This window comes from Prionailurus viverrinus, chromosome D3, assembly GCF_022837055.1.
Source record: "Prionailurus viverrinus isolate Anna chromosome D3, UM_Priviv_1.0, whole genome shotgun sequence".
NCBI classification, from domain to species: domain Eukaryota; kingdom Metazoa; phylum Chordata; class Mammalia; order Carnivora; family Felidae; genus Prionailurus; species Prionailurus viverrinus.
In genome coordinates, this window is record NC_062572.1 from 71505771 (window position 1) to 71527297 (window position 21527).

The window sequence follows — 21527 nt, forward strand, 5'->3', positions numbered from 1 at the left end:
GCATTTTTTACCTTGAGGTCCGTTATGGTAGAAAACTTTACATCCACATAGATGATGAGACTGGTTTTTCTTTCCAAGATGCTACGTTTTAAAAAAGCATGAGCCATTCTAAGCTTCGAGGAGAGTTCAGGGTACAGACGAGTTGGCAGACAGCCCTCCCAATGCAAGTTAAGAAAACCCTCTGAGCCTTCTCCTTCCATAGCTCAGCAAGCATGGACATATGCCACTCTTGTCTCCAGGGAGCTGGTGGCAGCGGCATCAGCACGAGGAGAGGCATCCCTCAGCTTTGGGACTTGACAGAATGAGGTGTGCTGGGGAAGCCGCTACCTGGGACTTGGCCGATTTTGACCGCCCCTTCACCACGCGGGCAGACCCTGACCACTGAGCCAACAATGGCCGAGAAGGGCGACTGCATCGCCAGTGTCTATGGGTATGACCTTGGTGGGCGCTTCGTTGACTTCCAACCCCTGGGTTTTGGTGTCAATGGGCTGGTGCTGTCAGCTGTGGACAGCAGGGCCTGCCGGAAGGTGGCTGTGAAGAAGATCACCCTGAGTGACTCCCGCAGCATGAAGCATGCGCTCCGGGAGATCAAGATCATCCGGCGCCTGGACCATGACAACATCGTGAAGGTGTACGAGGTGCTGGGGCCCAAGGGCACTGACCTGCAGGGCGAGCTGTTCAAGTTCAGCGTGGCCTACATTGTCCAGGAGTACATGGAGACCGACCTGGCACGCCTGTTGGAGCAGGGCACGCTGACAGAGGAACACGCGAAGCTGTTCATGTACCAGCTGCTCCGAGGGCTCAAGTACATCCACTCTGCCAACGTGCTGCACAGGGACCTGAAGCCCGCCAACATCTTCATTAGCACGGAGGACCTCGTGCTCAAGATCGGGGATTTCGGGTTGGCGAGGATCGTTGACCAGCATTATTCACACAAGGTATGTCTGGCTGGAATGGCAGAAATGGGTGGTCCACAGAATCCTCCAGAGTGCTCACAGCTGTTCAGAAGGGTATTCCTAGCTCCGCTGGAATCAGGGGACTAGAGTCCGTACCTGGGAGGGGCTGGAGGGTGCCAGAAAGATCACTGGCCTGAACGGCAGTTGCTGGCCAAGCAGGGGCTGGGGCTGGTGGCCTGGTTCTCAGTCTTGCCTCTGCCCCATGGCCGTGACCAAGAATTCCTAGCTGCACAAGATAGGGTTGGACTAGATCTCTCCGATTTCTTCCAGCTCTAAACTCTATGGCTTCAAAACTGTGTGGTTGGTGAATTTGCCTCTAGCATCCTCTTATCCCTGCCATCCACCTAATACCACCTCTCCCTCCTGTCCGCTCAGGACTCCCACTGAGGCCCCTCACCATAGCAGCCTCGTGCTCCAGTTCAGCTTGCTTCCTCTTCGCACTCTGTGTCCCATTCTCTCCCTCCGTGGACAGAGGGCACGAACAGTTTACCCGATAAACAAATCCTCAGTATACACTGTCTAGCTAATGGCTCAGCCCTCCTAGGTCCCATGATGCCCTGGCCCCTCGGGGCCATACTGAAGCTACAGGTGTCTAGACGGTCCTGAGACCCCACGTCTCCACCAGCCGCAGAGACATAGCTGACCCAGCCACACTGATGGAGATATCGACACTCATTCTCAAGGCCCCGGGCCTCTTCTTAACTAATCCACTGCTTCCTTCAGGAGCTGGGAGTCCTTTGAAGTTGTGTTCCCCCTACCCCTGGTTCCTGCCGCTTTAGGGGAGCTGCTGAATACATGTCACAAGACATCCCTCAACAGAGCTGTGGGGTGGGTGTGATTACCAGCCTTCTGCCAGAAGCCTTGAACCATGAATTTTTATTAGAATGAAAACACTCCCTAGGATGTAGGTGTGCCATAAACTGTTATCAGCCAAGGGGCTGAGGTGGGTCATGAAAGGGGAGGGTAGCTCTGACCTGGAACCTGCTTCAGCTTTCTCCCTGAAGCCTCATTCCTCTGCTTTCCCTTGCCACCTTATTTGCTGGCAGCCAGAAGGTCACAGACTCCCAGAAAGGCACTGACCTGTCCTGCAGGTGCGGTGAGAGGGTGTCCGGCGGGGGGGGGGGAGGAAGGGCAGGGCTCCCTGTCCCACCCTCACCCTCTGGAACTTGGGCTCCAGCCCAGATTTCAGATCCCGAATCAGCCCAGCTGGTTCCAGTTCCTCATTGTCACCTTAACCACGAACTTGCCCCCTGTCCCCCTTCCGGTGGCCAGGCCATCTGTCAAAACTGATAGCTGACTTTGTAGGCAAGAATATCCACGGTTAAAAACAAAATGAAACAAAGCCCTTCCTCATGCCCTTTGCTGTTTGTACCTTCACTTGCTTCTAAGAAGCAATGACTCCAAACAATCAAACTGAAGGTTTTAACCTAAATCAATTCTTATTTGGTAAAAGGCCCATAGATTCCATGACACTTGTTTCTGGGATGCGCAAAACCACTTTCAGAATTGGAATAAACCAGTACCTTTGGGAGCAAAGCAAGGACCTTCCTAGATGAAAGGGTCTGATTAAGTGATGTATTCCAGGGAACATGCTCTGAACAGCACGCAGAAGACCTTTGCTAACGTCAGGGAAGGTGATTTGTGGGGGTGAAGATCTGCTGTAGTAACACTTGTTAGGTGCGGGGTGTGAGGAAGCAGGGAGGCAGGGGTCCAGGCTCCCTTCTGACACCTGCTGTCTACGGACACGGACAGTCCCTTTTCCTCTGGGAGCCCTGGTTCCCCTGTTGTTGACGGGATGATAATATATGCCTTCTGCCCCACTGGCTTGTGGTTACAGATCAAAATACAGCATGGATGTAAAGTCCCTTGTAAAGCAGTAAGGAGCCCATCCATTTGTGCAGTGAGTGTTTGCTGAGCACACCGGGCCCAGGCCCACGTTCACCAGCCACCAGCTCTAAGTGACTGTGCTCCTGTCCCCCAGGGATGGGCAGACACCGCTCTGGCTGGGACTTTTCATTTTCCTGATGCCGAAGAAATTTAGATGTTCTGACTTATTCTCCTTAGAGTCTCTTGAATAAAATTAGCTGTGGGTGGTTAAAAAAAATCATTGGAGCCAGTTGTGAGCCCTGCGTTTGGCCGGTGTCCCCCTCACCCCTTCTCCCTCATACACTGTCGGCTTTTAGTCTCCTCCTTATTCTTCTTCGGGTGATGACAAAAACTTTATATTTGGTGCTTTTATTTACTTAATATGCATTTAAATCAGTTCTCATTTAATCCTCAAAGTGCTGTGAGGCACTTAGGGCAAAGGGTCCATTTTAAAATGGAGAGCAACGGCTGTCTTGAGATTATTTGGCTGACTGACAGGAGGGGCTCTAGAACGTGGGCCTTCTCATGCATCTCAATGCATGGCCTTTCCACACACCATCTCCTTCATGAAGGCTTGCTGGTCCTCGGTGGGAATTCATCTTTCCCTCCTGTGAACTCCCATGTCAGTTCTCCCCCATCCCATTACCTGGACCTTCTAGCATCTAGCATTCTCTGCTCTGTCTTGTGGGTCATTGTGTTTGCCTCTTCTGTGCTCCCCTTGGCTGAGAGCCCCTTGGTTCTTGAGGGCGCGTTGCGTTCATCTTGTTTTCCCCAGGGAGTCCGATCGCTGCTCCTGAGACATGGCCCTGTTGATCTTGTTGACTGTCTCAAACAGATGGGAGAATAGGCATTTACCAGCACATTCCAGATAGGAAGCTAGTTGGGTTCATTGATTCCATGTGGTTAGAGTGTTTGACTCTCAGAAAGAGAACACGTAATTCTTCCAGCCAGAGGATTGGTTGGGGTCAGACGTGTGTATCTGGACCCCTCCTGAAGTAGTGTGCATCCTGCACTCACCTTGAAGAAGAGTGTGCTCATTTGGCCACAGCCAGTGCCTTTGTGTGGGTTATAAAAGGGCACCCTTTTTGCAGGCTGATTCAGCCCAGGGCCAGGGGCAGGCATTGTGATCTGACTGGCAGCTGGACTCGGGCCCCTTGGCTAAGCATAACCCACCCAGCAGTGTGCAGCACCTGGTCTCACTCTCCTCACTGTGACTTCTTCCTGGGTGGACAGTGAGTCTCCTTCACTTCCATACCCCCTCATCTAGCGCAGGGCCTGCCATGGGGTAAGTGTCCGCTGAGTTTGTCTGGTAAAGGAGATGCCAACCCAGATGGCCTTCTCCTCTCCAGTGATCAGCTGGCAGCATTGGGGCTTAAGGCACAGTCAGGGAGCATGCTGGGTCTCCCCTACCCCTCCTCCCTTAGGGGGTCTCAGTCTTTGCCAGGTCCAGAGGACAGCTGGAGTTCCCAGTTAGTTCACACTGTCACGGAGATGACAGCGGGTGACAGTGGGGGTGCTCTAATGGCTTTCTCGATGGCACAGGGAGCACGTGTCTCCTGTGTCACTGTTACTCACCTCACTGATGTGTGTGACGTCAGGCAAATCTTTCACTGTGCAGCTCATTCCTGAGTATGAGATCTGTACGAAGACCTTGCCGTCACCTCGTCCGTCCCCTTCATTTCACAGTTGACAAAGCCGAGGCCTCGGAAGGGGAGGAGACCCACTCAAGACCTCACAATGAGTGGCCAATGCACACACTTCAACTCCACGCCCGCTGGCTTTTCTGTGCCTCTTCTCTGTTGTCCTCTCTGTCAAATAGGGTCATTCCCTTTCTGCTTGTTTCATAGGATTCTTCTTAGAGTCAAATGAAAGTGGAAGATATCAGAGTGCTTTCATATGTACGAAGAGCTAAATCACTAACAGAACTATATGCCCAGTAGATGCCATGATAACACCACGCAGACACTCGGGTCTTGGTTTCCCCTGCACTGAAATATGGAACCAACTCCTGACCTGACCGAAGGGGGAGTCATGAGACCCTACCTGAAAGGTGGCTTCCCAGCCTCTGCTCCTGTTATGAATCCCTTTCTGCCCACCTCCTCAGCCAGCCTGCTGAGAAGTTCCTTGTTGTTCGTAACGAGAAGAGGCTGCTGAAGGGTCAGAGCATGTTTAACTTTGAATTTATCCTATTAGGAAGTAGATGATCTCCAAAGAGGAAAACAAATGTTGTTTAAGACTTCACTGAATCCTGTGTAAATTCCAAGAAGTGTCTGGAGCCCCCGGGAGCCTGCAGCATGCGGACAGCCAGACGAGCTGTGTGAACACAGGTTTGTCCTGGAGGGGCCACCCGTGGCTAGGGAAAGGAGCCACCCCTTGCTGGGGTTGCCAGGGCACGGCCAGCAGACTTGCCTTTCGGGGGGCAGTAGGCAGAAAATACCCAGGAAAGAAAGCAAGAGTAAGAGGCTCATCAGAATTTTGACAGCCAGTGGCTCCTGTGTCTTGGCGGATCACTCAGGAAAGTCTTGAGTTTTCTGTTAGGCTGGCCTGCCTTTGGGCCCCGGCCCCTTTCTGCGTCAGAGCCCTCTGTCCTAATACCCCATTCCCTATCAGAATGTGTTCACACTGCCTACGTATCTCGTGGAGATGCCTTACAAATTGATAGCACAGCGACGGATTCTCAAAGCGGGTGCCGGACCGGAGCATCGACCTCACCCGGGGGCTTGTCAACGATACAAAGTCTCTGGTTCCATCTCAGAGCTACGGAATCAGAAACTCGGGGTGGGGCCCTGCAAGCTGTGTTTTAACAAGCCTTCAGGTGATTCTGGTGCCGGTTTAACTCTCAAGAACCACTGATCTGAAGACACGGAATGGCTTGGCTGTGGACAGAAAGCTGATGGTCCTGATGAGTTTGCTGGTTCCCGCAGCCATATTCTCAAACTTTAGCCCTTAGGAAGAAGGCTAAGAACTCCTAGATGATGGGGTTGTATTTGAAGCAGATACTTTAAGTAAATGGGGTTGTTAATGGTGAGGATATCAGGCACTGTGACAGGGAATTTTGAAGATTGTTTTAGGCAGGACGACTTTTACGGCCTCCACAGTACCCTGGAAACTGCCCACCTGCCCAGCGTCCCTCACATTCGGTAGAAAGCTACACGAACCACGGATCAACACCAAAAGGAGTGTTGGTTCTATTTAGGTGTGATTTACACAGTAGTTAGGTGATATGTGCAATGATTTTAGAAAACGTGCCCTTTTCATTCTGGTGTAAGCTACTTCCCTCGATGTTATTCAACAACAGATACTGGTTTCACAATTCAGTGAGACTGAGTGATTGAAGGCTCAGCAGATTACCGTAGTTTGTTTAGGCTTGTGGTTCAAGGTCCCAAAGGAGGCAGAAGGGTGCGTGATGTCAAACACACACGGCCAGCTTGCAAAGGCTTTGCACCAAGCTTTGGTCGGCTGTGTTTATGCTGGTTTAATCATGCTGATCAACCCCACCTCCTGGCCACTGCCTTCCTTTGATGGCTTCTTGTCTATCTAGGCCAATATAACCTTCCCGTCTGCCTGGGCAGAACACACAGAAAGCCCCCGTAAAGCATGATTCCCTTGAAACTGAAACTCAGAGGAGGAATGCTCATTTCTGTGCCTAAAATAGGGTCTTTGCTGCCGATCAAGAAAGTGTCCACTTGTTCTCTGGGCTTAGATTTTGGATGATGTCCCCATTGCAGCTGTAGGGAATAAGGCGCGGGTCCTGCGTGTAGGGAGTGAGGAAGGGCTTGCCCGGGACCCCACAATAGGCCTAGGGTCCACAGTGCCGGCACCGGAGAGGCCCGGCCATACTGGGCGGCCAGCATTTCATGAGAACATGGGCTTGTCGGAGGACAACTTGCTGAAGGCCCAGCTAGAAGTTCTTAAGCTGCTAAGCATGTTATTCCAAATCAGTGGAGCTGAAAAGATTTATTTAAAAGGCTATGAAATATCCCTTTTTAACAGGGAAAAACATGACCTCGGGGATTAGAACAGAGGTTGTACTAGAGAGTCAAGTGTCCCTGAACACTCAGGCCAACTTGGAAAGCTAATTTTGTTGGCTTTCAGTGCCTCCCTTCCCCTGCCCACTGAGCCCCCCACCCCTACTTGCTGGTCTTCACTCGTCCCTGGGCCTCCTGGGGTCCTCTCTGCCCACTCCCAGAGCCTCATACCCAGACCTCCTTTCCTGGGAAGCAACGCCACTTAGCTCCAGGGGCGGTATTAAAAATCTTTAACAACTGGCGTGGCCCAGGCACCACTAATTGGAAAGGAAGCCGGCCAGAGGCCCAAGGCAGGGTCCCGGAGGTGCCCTGCTTGCCAGGAATTGACCCTTTATTGCCAGATCATAGCGAGATCTAGGAGTATCTGGGAGTGAAGCCAAAGTGATGAGTGAGGGAATCAGGGGCCTGGAGCAGTGCCTGTCTCCCAACCAGCTTACAGGTATTTCATTGTTCTACCGCTGGCCTAGCCGCACGGGTGCATACCGGCCATGCTCACTGCCATCTCAGAGCTCACTCTGTCTCATGTGCCTGTAGGTCTGTCTCTCACTGGGCTGAGCTGTTGATTAAACGTGCAAAGGAACAGGGGATCCTGGGTGGCTCAGTTGGTTAAGCATCTGACTCGATTTCAGCTCAGGTCATGATCTCGCGGTCTGTGGGTTCGAGCCCCGCATCTGGCTTTGTGCTGACAGCGTGGTTGGAGCCTGCTTGGGATTCTCTTCCTCTCCCTCTCTCTCTGCCCTTCCTCTGCTTGCACTCTGCCTCTCTCTCTCAAAATAAATGAATAAACTTAAAAAAAAAAAAAGTGTAAAGGGATCAGTAGCTGCCTCCTTATTTTCCACAGCAGCCTACTGCCTCACTTGGTGCTCACCTCACAGCTGAAGTCTGCTTCCTTCCAGTGATGCTGGAGAGGGGCTAGTATTTCATGTAGCACAGGCTTGCTGGTGACAAATTCCTTATCTAGAAAGTGTCTTTATTTTGCTTTCATTTAAAAAAAAAATTACTTATTTATTTTGAGAAAGAGAGAGTGAGCCTGAGCGGGGGAGGGGCAGAGAGAGAGAGAGACGGGAAGAGAGAGAGAATCCCAAGCAGGCTCCGCACTGTTAGCGCAGAGCCCCATGCAGGGTCCAATCCCACAAACCGTGAGATCATGACCTGAGCTGAAATCAAGGCTTGGATGCTCAACCGACTGAGCCACCCAGGCTCCCCTTTTCTGTCCTTTTTTAAAAAATGCGTAAGTTCTCTGGTTCTGTCTTTAACTTCACTGACCCTTTCTTCTACCATCTCTAATTTGTAATTAAGCTCATTTGGTAAATTTTTCATTTTAGATAATGTGCTTTTCCATTCTAGAATTTCCATTTGGCTCCTTTTGTTATAGTTTCCATTTATGTGCTGGGATTCCCCATCTTCATCCATTGAGATCATATTTTCCTTTAAATCCATGAAATATTTATAATAGCTGCTTTAAAGTCTTTGCTAATTCCAAACCTGGGACATTTCAGGGTTGTTTTGTATTGACTCCTTTTTTCTCCTGAATTTGGGTCACATTTTCATTCTTCACCCCATTTCTGGTAATTTTTGCTTATTCGTGGACAGTGCAATTGGTACTCTGAAAGGGATCCTGAATTATATTGTCTTCCTTTTAATGAGTTCAACACTGATTTTTGGTTTTGTTCTGGCAGGCAGTTAATTTACTGATGCTTCTCCTTAGTTTTGTTAAGGCTTGGTTTTAGGCTTTGAGAGTTTGATAGGGCAGGAATAGAATAACCCTTATTCCAGAGCACGGTCCTTATTCCCGGGGCCTGGCCTTTCTATTGTCTCACTGGAATGCCTGGTGTTCCCCTCTGGCTAGACTAGAACTCCTATGGATCCAGTGTCTCTATAACCTCTACTGTCCTTGGTTTGTTCTAGGTCCCACAGTAGCTGCTCTCTGCTAGCCTATGCCAGAGTCTCGCCCTGGGTAGGTGCAGCACAGCCATCAGCCAGAGGTCCATGCAGGACCACCCCCACCACCACCAACAACAACCTTCTGGGGCTCCCACCCTATTGAAGCTCCTTCCTCTCCAGTTCCCTGCCAGCTCTAGATGCTTCAGCAGCCCCAGACTCCAGTTTCTCCCTCCCCAGGTCACGAGGGCAACCACATCCGCTTCACCCTCCCTCCTTGTGCTGTGGTTAGGAAATCTACTCAGACAGAGGGCCAGGGCAGCTATGAAGTTCACCTTATGTGTTTCTTCCCTTCTCTCAGGGATCCTGCTCAGCCCATTGTCCAGTGCCTGAAAACATCTACTATTTATGTGTGTCCGGTTTTATCATTGCTTATGATAGGAGGGCAAATCCAGCACCAGTCACGCCTTCGTGGCCAGAAGCAGACAGCCCTCACATTTAATGATGTAATGCTCTGTGTGACTGATTATCCTTTAATGCAAGATCATAAGCACACCTTGAAGGAGCTGTTGATGACTTACTTATCTCTACATCCTTAGCTCAATGAACGTTATTCAATGGAATCAAGCAGAAAGCCTGGGGGCTAAGTGTTGAATAATGCGCTCCTCCTTCCCTTTATACCTGAGTGGATGTGCCAGTAAGGGACTCCCTTTCACACGGTATCTTCAGCCTGGTGGGGAGGGTCCCAGCTGCCCCAGGCCTTGTTCTTGTCCCTCCACTTGGGTACTCCCAGAGTGTAAGTATCTCGGACATGATACTGTCTTATTCCTGTCTTTATACTGCAGAAGAATGATTGGAAAATTGAGTCAAATCCTTTTTGATTTTCTTCTAAGTGTAGTGTGGTTTTTTTTTATTTTTTAAATGTTAATTTTTTTAATTAAAAAAATTTGTTTAATGCTTATTTATTTTTGAGCGACAGAGAGACAGAGTATGAGTGAGGGGAGATGGGCAGAGAGAGAGGGAGACACAGAATCCAAAGCAGGCTCCAGGCTCTGAGCTGTCAGCACAGATGCGGGGCTCAAACCCACAAACTGTGAGATTATGACCTGAGCCAAAGTCGGACACAACTGACTGTGCCGCCCAAGTGCCCTTAAGTGTCATTTCTTAAATCAGCCTTTGTTGGTTGCCTGTTGAGAAGACAGCAATATAGAATAGGCTCAGGGGGAGGACTGCTAGGATTATCCCATCTTTCTTGGCGGACCTTCTCCATCAGTATTACACTTCTTTGAGCCTTATCTCTAGCTCCTGCCACCCCACCCACTCTGTGCTGTAACATCACCGACTTGTCACCATTCACTGGATAATCCCATACTCGGTGACAGCTCTGGTCCCACACACTGTTCCCTCTGCTCCCACACGAACTCCTACTATCCCTGCAGACTCAGCTCAACAGCCCCACGTAGTCAAAGCTTTGCCCAGCTCCCCAGGGGACAGTTAATCACACCTCCCTCCAGAGGCCTAAAGCAGTTATTCCCATCCTGTTGTGATTCTCTATTCATTTGGCTCTTCCCCATCTGGGCCCTTAGGAAAGAATATGTATCTCATTCATCTCCGTATTCCTAGAGCCTAGCATAGTATCTGACCCCAAATACATGCACATTGAATGCTTTTTGACTAATGAAGAAGCCGAGTCCCTCCCTTTCCACTGAATCGAGTATGGCCTTCAAGAGCCTCTCAGAATGAAGCATGATTTCTCTTCCTCAGTGCAGCTTTCAAATATTTGAAAAGGTCATCCATCCTGCCCCTTTAAATCTCTGCAGCCTAGAAGCCCTTTGTTTTCAGATCATCATATCCAGGCAACTGTTCTAAGTGCTCAACAGGTGTTATCCTATTTAGTCCTTGTACCAGCCTAATAATAATAATGGTAATAATAGTGATGATGATGATGATAGGTGCTGCTGTTGTCCCCATTTTATAGATGAAGACATCGAAGCACAGAGAGTAACTTGTCCAAGGTCACCAGCTAGTAAATGACAGAGTTGGGTGTCAAAGCCCAGCCCCTGGCTTCAGAGGCCATGCTGTACCCACTGGGCTACACTGCCTTGTGGCTGTTTAGATGATAATGCTGCCAGAGCTCACACTACCTTATCTTTTCATTGACCTCCTTCTACTTGTCATTCACGTTCTTAAAATGTGTCTTTCAGAACAGATACTTTGTGATTTAGCCAGCCAAGTCCCTGAGAGTGTGACATCTCTGCTCCATAAATGACTTACTGTCCGTGCTGCCGGTGGGTTTTTTTTGGGGCAGCTGTGTCAACTATTGTCTCATACTGAGCTTGTAGCCAACTGACTTCAGTTAAGCTCGGTATTCTCTACATTTATATATAGTTGATTTTTGTCACCCAAATATAAGACTTTACCCTTATCCCTGATAGATTTCATCTTGTTGGCTTTAGGCAGATATTCCAACCTGATGAGATCTTTTTGGATCTTTGTTTTATCACATCAGTTTATCCCTTACAACTTCATAATTTATAAATTTATAAATTTAATTTAGTTTTAAATTTAGTTTTAAATTTAGTTTTAAATTTAGTTTTAAATTAAATAAGTTTAATTTAAAAAATTAAATAAGTTTTAATTTAGTTTTAAATTAGATTTATAAATTTTAAATTAAATTTATAAATTTGTAAATTTATAAACCCAGAAGTCTTCTAGGACTTCACCCATATCAGTGATTTTAAAATGTGTTAGAGAGATTAGGTGAGACACTTAGACTCCTGGCTACTAGCCACCTCCTCCCTCCAGGGTGACGCTGACCCTAAGCCAGCATTCTTTGGACATAGCTGTCCAACCAGTTGTGAATTTACATAATTGCATAGTTATCTGATCTGTTTCTTCATTGTCCACAACAATGTCCTAAGAGATTTAGCTAAGTCCCTTGTTGAGATTCAGGGACATTGTCTACAGAAACCTCTCATTTCTTTTTTTATTTTTTATTTTTTTTTAAAGTGTATTTATTTTTGAGACACAGAGAGAGAGAGCATGAGCAGGGGAGGGGCAAAGAGAGAGGGAGACACAGAATCCGAAGCAGGCTCCAGGCTCTGAGCTGTCAGCACAGAGCCCGACGCGAGGCTCGAACTCACGAACCGTGAGATCATGACCTGAGCCAAAGTTGGATGCTTAACCGACTGAGCCACACCGGCGTCCCAGAAGCCTCTCCTTTCACCTCAGTACAATTTTAAACTCCTCCTAAAGTAAAAAAGCCTAATGCAAGCTCCGTGACCAGCTGTGACACTTTAATTCTTAGCTGCACAAAAATCAGATGTGGGCAAACACCACCAATTCACTTAGAGAGAAACTCATACGTGAACATCTAAACTTAAAACCATGTTGGAGGTTAGGGCATGGTTAAGTAAACTATGGCTTATCCACTAACTAGAACATGATACAACTATTTTCAATGGTGTTTTTGAAGTTTACAATAGCATAGAAAATGTTTATGTAATAATGATTAGGTTTAAAAAGCAAGACACAGAATTGTATAGATGGTGACCATAACGGTTTAAAACACAGAGAAAAGAATGACATACAAAAATAGGCTAGAAGTAAAAACTCCAAAACGTTAACAATGGTTAGACAAGACAAGTAAAAAGAAGGGGATTTCTTTCTCCTTCTATATATTTTTCTTTCGTTCCCCCAAAACACACAACATGAATGTGCATGGTTTTAGCACCGTTAACTGTTTAGGTGGGAGGTTGGGGAAATTGGTTGCCAGAGTCCGTTTACCAAGAACATGTTTATTACACGAAGAGTAGAAATTATTCCATTCCTGAGAGAGAAGGGTCAGGCACATGGGCATCTGACCCAGGAGGATGTGCCTGCTGACCCTCTGTGGGTTCCGTTCTCCGGTGTCCAGTGTGTCACATGTGTCTTACCTCGTCACCCAGATGCCAGCCCTTCCTCCGTGTGGACCATGGAACAGGTGCCTCTGGGAGTGCCGGGCCCCGAAGAAGCAGGATGACCTTCCTTGCTGGTACCGTGTGACCCAGAGCAAGTTACTTAACCCACCTCGGACTGGCTCTGTCCCCTGCCCCACAGGGCTGTGTGTGAAATGCTTAGCACTCTGTCAGGCGTCTGGGAAGCACTCAGTAAATATTAGTTCTTTTTTACTATGATTATTAATCATGAGGGAGTTCCTGTGTTCTCAGATACCTGAAATTCTACCACTAACAGTAAATTTTTTTTTTTTTAAGTTTATTTACTTATTTGGAGAGAGACAGAGAGAGCACAAGCGGAGGAGGGGCAGAGAGAGGGAGAATCCCAAGCTGGCTCCGAGCAGTCAATATGCAGAGCCCGATTCAGGGCTCGAACTCACAAAACCACAAGATCATGACCTGAGCCAAATCAGGAGTCGGACACTTAACCAACTGAGCCACCGGGTGCCCCAGTGGTAAATTTTATTGAAGCAGTTGACCATGTTTTAGTCTCTCATCTAAGATACAAGTTGAAGGAGTGAAGAAAAGTGGGAACAAGTCAGTTGAATGAATTGTCAGAATGGATTGATTAGGAAGCACTGCACTTGGAGGAGGGTGTTTAACCTGGGAGAGCAGACCACTAAATGTTGGCACTTTGGCAACTTAACCAAAGACTGATTCTAGTACCGAGGTTATACACTATTCAAAATATTCAAAATATTTAACGACTGGTAAGCGTGGGGACCAACCGATCAATATAGACATCAGCGATGGCCCTTCAGAATGGATCTCGGGAATGAGCACCTGTCATGCCTACCCCTCCACCCTTCCCCCCGCTCACTTAGATGTCTGCCAGCAACTCCACATCCAGACATGCAGAGCAGAGGCCCATCCTGGCACAGCTGTTTTGGGAAGAGACGAGCTTCTTCTGTCCCACCGCTGCCCCAACGCTTATTCTTGCTTCTTCTCCTCTTTCATGATGTCCTGTTTGCCTCTACTGTCCATCGCACACCTGACGAGATCCCCTCATTGTCTGAGGCAGCAGGAGAGGAGGGACCATTCCTTGTTCTGCGTGCTGCACCATGCTGGCCTCTCCTGTGTCCCCGGATGACCCGGACAGCAGGTTTCCAGGGTGTGGGAGACTCCAGGGTATGGTCATGAACACTGTATTGCGCTAGCTTCTATGCAGAGCCACCACCATCTGCAGAAGCCACGTGTCCTCCTGGCAGTGAGCTCAATGAAGCAGCTGTGCAAGGCAGGACTCATCTTCTTGGGGATGAATTTTTCCCGTTTCCTATTTCCCTAGTGGTTCTCTATAGGCCTTTTGTTTAGCGATGCTCTGTGGTCACCAGCTGCCCTCAACCCTGACCCCAACCAGTTTGCAAATGCTAACGAGAGAGCATGAACAGCCCATGGCTCCTGTAGCTGTGAGATCAATATCCTCGTATTCACCCTGAAATTTTTCCCGGAATTCACAGCAATGCACCCTAGGAGCTCTTTCCCAGCAGTGATAATTCTGGATCCTCATACCAACCCCTGAGGGAGGCAGGTCAAGTTAATTATTCTCCTCACTTGACAGATGAGGACTAGGGGACCGCTGGGGCTCATCAAAGACCCACTGCTAATAAGAAGCAGAGCCTGGACCAGAACTGCCCCCAGGGACCTGGGTAGCGGCTGATACACCTGGACTCGGCTCCAGAACTCAAGGACTTCTGGGTGCTTTCTGTGATGAGAAGACAGAAGAGTCATGCAGTGGGGAACACCTGCCTCTGCTTTCTCCACGAAGAGAGTTGGAGAACAGAGCAGTTTTATGACGTTCCCTGGGGCCTGCCATGAGCAAAGGTGGGGCCTGGACAGGAAATTGCCATCCCTGTGTCCTGGGCCCTTCCTTCTCCCTGTGGGCTCCCCACAGGCTCCCATCTTCCCATGTCCACCTGCTGCCCTGGCCACATGCCTTCACCACCCTCTCCTTCCATCTCTCCCCACTGGAAACTAACTGCGCCCCCAGGCCTGCCTCATTGCTCCAGCATGCATCTGCTTGGGAAGAGGCTACCAGCTGGGGCACCCTTTCAGCGGAACAGTGGTTTATATTGGCCTTTAAACTCTTTTTTTCAAAACAACTTAATCAAGACTTAATCAACATACCACACAGTTCACCCGTTTAAAATGTACATTTCACAGGGTGCCTGGGTGGCTCAGTTGGTTAAGCATCCGACTTCAGCTCAGGTCATGATCTCGCCATTCGTGGATTTGGGCCCCGCGTCAGGCTCTGTGCTGACAGCTCAGAGCCTGCAGCCTGCTTCGGATTCTGTGTCTCCCTCTCTCTCTGCCCCTCTCCTGCTCATGTACTGTCTTTCTCTCAAAGGATAAATGATAAAACATTAAAAAAAAATTTTTAATGTACATTTCACTGGCTTTTAGTATATTCATGGAGTTGTACATCCATCACCAGAATCAATTTTAAAATGTCTTCATTACCCCCCCAAATACCCCAGCCCCTGAGTCATCACCCCCTAGAGCCTCTATCCCTCCCTTCCCCAATCCTGGGCAACCAAGAAATCTACCTTTTTTTTCTTTATGGACTTGCCTATTCTGGGCATTTCATATAAATAGAATCATGTGATAGGTGGTCCTTTGTGGCTGGCATCTTTTTAGTATGTTTTCAAGCTTCATTCCTGTGACAGCAGGTATCACTGCTTCATTTCTTTTTATTGCCAAATGGCATCCCTTCGTGTGGATACACACATTGTGTTTATCTGTTCTCGGCTGATGGACATTTGGATTGTTTCTACTTTTCAGCTATCGTGAATAACGCTGCTGTGAACGATCACGTACAAGCTTTTGTTTCCATCTCTCCGTGCCTTTCCATCTCTCTTGGATATAGTCATAGGAGTGGAATTACTAAGTCATATGGTCCTGTGTGAGGAACTACCAGAATGTTTTCCAAACTGGTGGCACCATTTCACATTCTTACCAGCAATGAGCATTCAGTTTCTCCAGATCCTCAGTAACGCTTCTCATTTTCTGTTTTGTTTGTTTGTTTTTATCCTGGCCATCCTAGTGGGTATGAAATGGTGCATCATTGTGGTTTGATTTCCATTTCCCTGGTGGCTAATGATGTTGAGCATCTTTTCGTGTGCTTATTGGCCATTTGTAGATCTTCTTTGGGAAACCGTTCAGATCCTCTACCCATTTTTATTTGGGTTATTTGGGTTATTATAGAACTGTAAAAGTTCTTTATATATTCTAGATATAAGTCCCTTATCATATAAATAACTTGCAAAAAAAATTCTGTTATTCTGTGAGTTATCTGTTGCTTTTTTGGTGGTATCCTTTGAAGCACAATTTTTTTTTTTAATTTTGATGATATCCAGTTTATGTTTTATTTTGTTGTTTTCACAGTTGGGGTCTGATCCATGCTCATGAAGATGTGCACCTATGAGTTGTGAAAGTTTATAGTTTTAGCTCTTACATTTGGGTGTTTGATCCATTTTGAATTCATTGCTGTAGATGGTGTGAGAGAGAGGTCCAGCTTCATTCATGTTTCTCCTTATGTCAGTACAACACTATCCTGATTATTGAAGGTTTTTTTTTTTTAATTTCTTTTTTTACATTTATTTATTTTTGAGAGACAGAGACAGAGACAGAGCACAAGTGGAGGAGGGGCAGAGAGAGAAGGAGACAGAATCCAAAGCAGGCTTCAGGCTCCAGGCTGTTAGCACAGAGCCCAATGCGGGGCTCGAACTCACAAACCGCAAGATCACGACCTTAGCCAAAGTCAGATGCTTAACTGACTGAGCCACCCAGGTGCCCCATGATTACTGAAGTTTTGTAGTAAGTTTTGGAATCAGGAGGTGGGTCTTCCAACATTGTTCTTTTTTAAGATGGTTTTGGCTCTTTGGGTCATGAAACAATGAAGTGCTGATATGCACTGTGCCACCACATGGATGAATCTAGAAGCCATTATGCCAAGTCAAAGGAGCCAGTCACAAAAGGCCACCTGTTGTATGATTCCATTCCGGTGAGCTATACAAATTAGACAAATTCGCAAAGACAGAAAGTAAATTAGTGGTGTCAGGGGCTGGGAGTTGGGGAAAAATAGAGTGTGACTTCCATCAGGAATGAGGTTTTATGTTGAGATGATGAAAGTTTTCTGGAACTAGTTAGTAATGATGGGTGCACAACCTTGCCAACCCACTAAAAACCACTGGATGGTACATTTTTTAATGGTGGATTTTATGGTATGTGAATTATAGCTCAAAACAATTTTTTTTAATTTTTTTTTAATGTTTATTTATTTTTGAGAGAGACAGGGACAGAATGTGAGTGGGTTAGGGGCAGAGAGAGAGAGGGAGACACAGAATCCAAAACCGGCTCCAGGCTCTGAGCTCTCAGCACAGAGCCCAACGCGGGGCTCGAACTCACGAGCTGTGAGATCATGACCTGAGCCGAAGTCGGATGCTCAACCGACTGAGCCACCCAGGTGGCCCTCAAAAAAATTTTTAAGAAGCAGATAATCTGAATATCCCTATCTCTATTTTAAAAAATGAATTTGTAGTTAAAAAACATTTCCACAAAGAAAACTTCAGGCCAAAATAGCTTCACAGGGGAATTCGACCAAATATTTAGGGAAGAAATAATACCAATTTTACAAATTCTTTCAAAAAATTGGAGAGAAGGGACTACTTCCCACCTCATTCTAAGTATTATGGTGATAGCAAAGCCTGATCTCCCCCGCCTCCTCAAAAATTATAAGAAAACACCGGATTAATATCTCTTATTAAGATATACGCACAATGTCTAGATGAAATTTTAGCACATTGAATTTAACAATATATAAAAAGAAAAACACAGACTGACCAAATGTGTTTTATCTCAGGAATGCAAGTGTGGCTTAATATTTGAAAATCAGTGTTACAGCCATTTTGAAAAATGATTTGGCAGTTTCTTTAAAAGTTAAATTTACATCTACCATATGATCCAGACATTTCACTTCTATATATTTACCCAAAAGAAATGAAAGTATATGTCCATGAAAAAACTTGTGTACAAATGTTCGTAGCAGCTTTCTTTTTCATAGAGGAAGAACTGGAAGCCACCCAAATGTCTCTCAACATTCAGATCAACAAACTGTGGTATATCCATACAATGCAATTACTATTTAGCAATAGCAGGGAATGAACCATTTGCAACAATATGGATGGATCTCAAAATAATTTTGCTGAGTGAAAGAAGCCAGACCAAAATGAATAAATGAATGATGAAATATTATAAGATTCCCTAGATACAGAATTCTAAAAAACATAAAGGAATCTACATTAGGATAGGAAATAGATTAGTGGTTGCCTAGGGATGGGGAGAAATTGCAAAAAGGCAGGGAAACTTTTAGGGGTGACGCATGTGTTCATTGCTTTTTGATTGGTGATGGTTTCACAGTTGCATATGTATGTCAAAACATACCAAAATTGTACACTTTAAATACGTGCAGTTGTATGTCACTTATACCTCAATAAAGCTGTTTTAAAGTAAAAATACTTAGTCAATCAAATAGTTGAATGCCGGCTATGATCTAGATTCTGAGGATACAAGACTGAAACTCAAGACCTGCCTTCATGGAGTTTATATGTAAGTGGGAAGCTCATACAGACTAGGTATTTTTAACAGTCCCAGAGTTTGCCCACACAATTCCTTCAGCCCCAGATGGAGAGTTCCCTCTCTGAGAAGAGCTGGAAACCTGGCACGGCTGGATGCAGGGCTGCGTGGGGTTGGGGCTCAGCCACAGAACAATGGTTGGATTTGCTCCTCTCTTTCTGGACCCCCTTCAGCAACAGACTCACCATCCATGTTCCCAACAGGAAGTGGGTCCGGCGTGGTGGTTCCTCTTATCTGAGCGGAGAAGATGGGGGCACACAGAACTGCTGAGCCAGAGGGGTCTACATGTGCAGACAGAGGATGCCAAGTAAAGATGGAGAGTCAGGGGTGGAGAGAGAGTGAGCCTGTGTGATCACTGGAGAGCTCTCTGGTCAGTGTTTCCAGTCCTTAGGGGGCTTGACTCTCTCCTCACCCCTCATCTGCATCCAGTACTTTTGGAGGAGCCCATCTTTTTTGCTTTAACTCTATTGAGTGGCTTCTGTTATTGCAGCTAAGAAGCCCTTTACTCCTTTCATTCCTTTGGGTGGATGGGGAAGAGGAGAGAACCTCAGCATCACACGGGCGTGGGCTGGAGCAGCTCCCGCTGTCCTCAGAGCAGCCGTACGGGGCTGCAGATGGCAGCAGGCCTGGCTGAACCACCCATCCCCCCACCCCCCCCACGCATGCTCTTGAGAAGCCATTGGCAGGAAGGCACTGGGATGGAGTTGGAAAGAAATGGGGGCTTTTGCAGGGATTAGCAAGGAGGTTCAAGGAAGACCTGGAAACATCAAACCAAAGGGCCAGGAGCAAGGGGTGTGTGAGGTGACCTGCGGGTGTCACATTCTGCAGACTTGGCACTCAGGAGGACATACAGGCCCCAGCTTTGCTCGCCTGCCATTCCTCTCGCTCCTTCTCCTGTCTCCTCCTCCTCCTGCCTGCCTGTTTCTGGGCCTCCTTGCTCAGGGCATTCACGGTGGGCATTTCACAGTCCAGTAGCAATCACAGACTAAAGAAGCTGCTCGTTTGAGAACAAAACCCTGGCCTGAGGTTCAGACGATGTGATTTCTAGCCTCCATTCCACTTCCAAGTCACCAAGTGATCAGGAGCAAATATCACTGCTCTGTGCCTCGGTTTCCCCCATCTGGAAATGAAAACAGTGGTTACTGGCTTTTCCTCTCTCCCAAGGGCACTGAATCAGAATTAGAAGTTAAGGCAGTTTCAAAGACCAGCAGTGAGACCAGCAGGCTGGTGTCAGAGGCCTGGGTCCTAGCCCTTCTTCCTGTGCCTTGAGTGAGGAAGGCACCCACCTCGTGAGGCGCTGCTTCCTCACTGTCACCTGAAAGAGCGTAGGGACCTACACCCCCCATGGGACAGAGACAGGGACAGAGATAGGCCTGCGCCATGCACGTGTGAGGAGGCCATGCGCCGTGGCCACCTAAAACCAGCCGTCGGGTACTTACTGAGCCACTCCAGGGCTCCCATCTCTGCGCCTTCTTCTGCCGTCCACCTCGAGACAGGACCCCAGGGTTGTAGGTGCAGAACTGGGTGGGATTAAAGCAGTGTTCATCCCCGTACTTCTGGGCTTCACCCTGCACCCTCGGGGATCCCGACGGGGCCAGTTCTGTGTAGGTCATCCTCAGACTGTGTTTGGGAGAAGCAGCCTGGTTTAAAGACGGTCCTCTCCTTCAAGTGGTCCCAAGGAATGACACTTGGGGCATCCAGCTTCCCCTTGAGGGGAGGGTTCTGTTGTGTCTGTGATGTGTGTCTGCTGCATCCACAGGGTGTCCTGAATTAGAGAACAGCTCATCTCGCTCCCCCAGGGGCCTCCCAAAACGTGATTGCCTGAGGTGATACTAGGGTCTGGATTTGACTCTGAGAAGCAAACAAATGACAATATAACAAAAACAACCTTGCCGGCAATTCCCTTGCTCTTTGGTTTTTCACTTCACATTGGTTCCTGGCCTGAACATTCTGCGGACGACATGCTGCATTTTCTACACTTCTCTCTGCAGCTTTGCTCCATAATGTACTAAAATGCAGGAAGACCAGAAAGCTAATGAAGTCATTCAGTTATCAAAAATTGAATTCTGTTCCCTGGGTGCTATGTACCAAGGCAGGAAATTGAATGGGGACATTTTAGAGATATTTCCAGCAACAGGGGTTGAAACAAAAAGTCTTTTCTGCTTAACCCCCCATTCAGCCAGAACCCCAAACCACCTGCTAAATAGCATTGAAACCGTCCATGCTATGTTTTTGCAACATTCTGCTTCATTTTGAACAATGGATTTTCTTAATTTGTAACTCCTGATTGAAGCGAACCAAAGCTGTCCAACTTTGTGCTTGATGGGTAGCTAAATGAAGGGCGTGTTTGTTGCCAAAGCCACCACTCATTCTGCAAAGGAATTTGCTGCAAGTTCCCTTTAAGTTTGTGCATTTCAAGCAGAACGAGATTTCCCTCCATCCAGAATTTGCCCGAGTTTTCTGGAATATGTCTGCTGCTTGCAATGAGACTCCTGAAATCTAGCTCAGTTTATTGACCTGTGTGGGTGCCCAGGGCCATCCAAAAAAGGGGTGCTTGTCCTTCGGCTCCGCTCTGGCTGATGGGAAGAAAGGGGAGCAGAGCTTGGGCTGAGGTTGCAGATTCTCAGCAGTGAGACCATCGAGGCCAGACAGGATGGATCTGAGGTCCCTGACAAATCCACCTGCCACCCTGCCCCCTGGTCTCCACAACACTCGGAGGGGGACAACCCGGAAGGGAGGGAGCGCCGGGCCTGAGAGCCCCAGAAGGCTCACCTGCCCCAGGCTGGTTCTTCTGCCTGCTGGCACATTGCTTCACCTGCCTCGGCTGTTTTAGATCATCAGAGTGACCTCCTCACCCAACCGCTCTGACCTTGCCTCTCTCCACAGCCTTTTCTTTATAGATGGTAGAAAAGGAAAATGATAGGGGTGCCTGGGTGGTTCAGTCAGTTACGGGTCCAACTTGATTTCAGCTCAGGTCATGATCTCATTGTTTGTGGGATGGAGCCCCGAGTCAGGCTCTGCACGGACAGCAGGGAGCCTGCTTGGGATTCTGTCTCTCCCGCTCTCCCTCTCTCCCTCTCTCTCTGCCCCTCCCATGCTCACTCTCTCTCATAAATAAATAAAAATTAAAAGAAAGAAAACAGGAAAATGGTAGCTGTACTCCTGTTTAT

General features: G+C 47.7%; 1 protein-coding gene across 2 annotated transcripts in view; it reads left to right on the forward strand.

Annotated features, from left to right (window-relative positions):
• The first annotated feature begins 392 nt into the window (after positions 1–392).
• The window catches only part of MAPK4 (mitogen-activated protein kinase 4), a 50625-nt gene continuing 29490 nt past the window's right edge, over positions 393–21527 (forward strand). For both annotated transcript variants that reach the window (XM_047828086.1, XM_047828087.1), the window contains exon 1: positions 393–938. In XM_047828086.1, the coding sequence (XP_047684042.1) occupies positions 393–938 (546 nt within the window). The remainder of the gene's footprint in view (positions 939–21527) is intronic.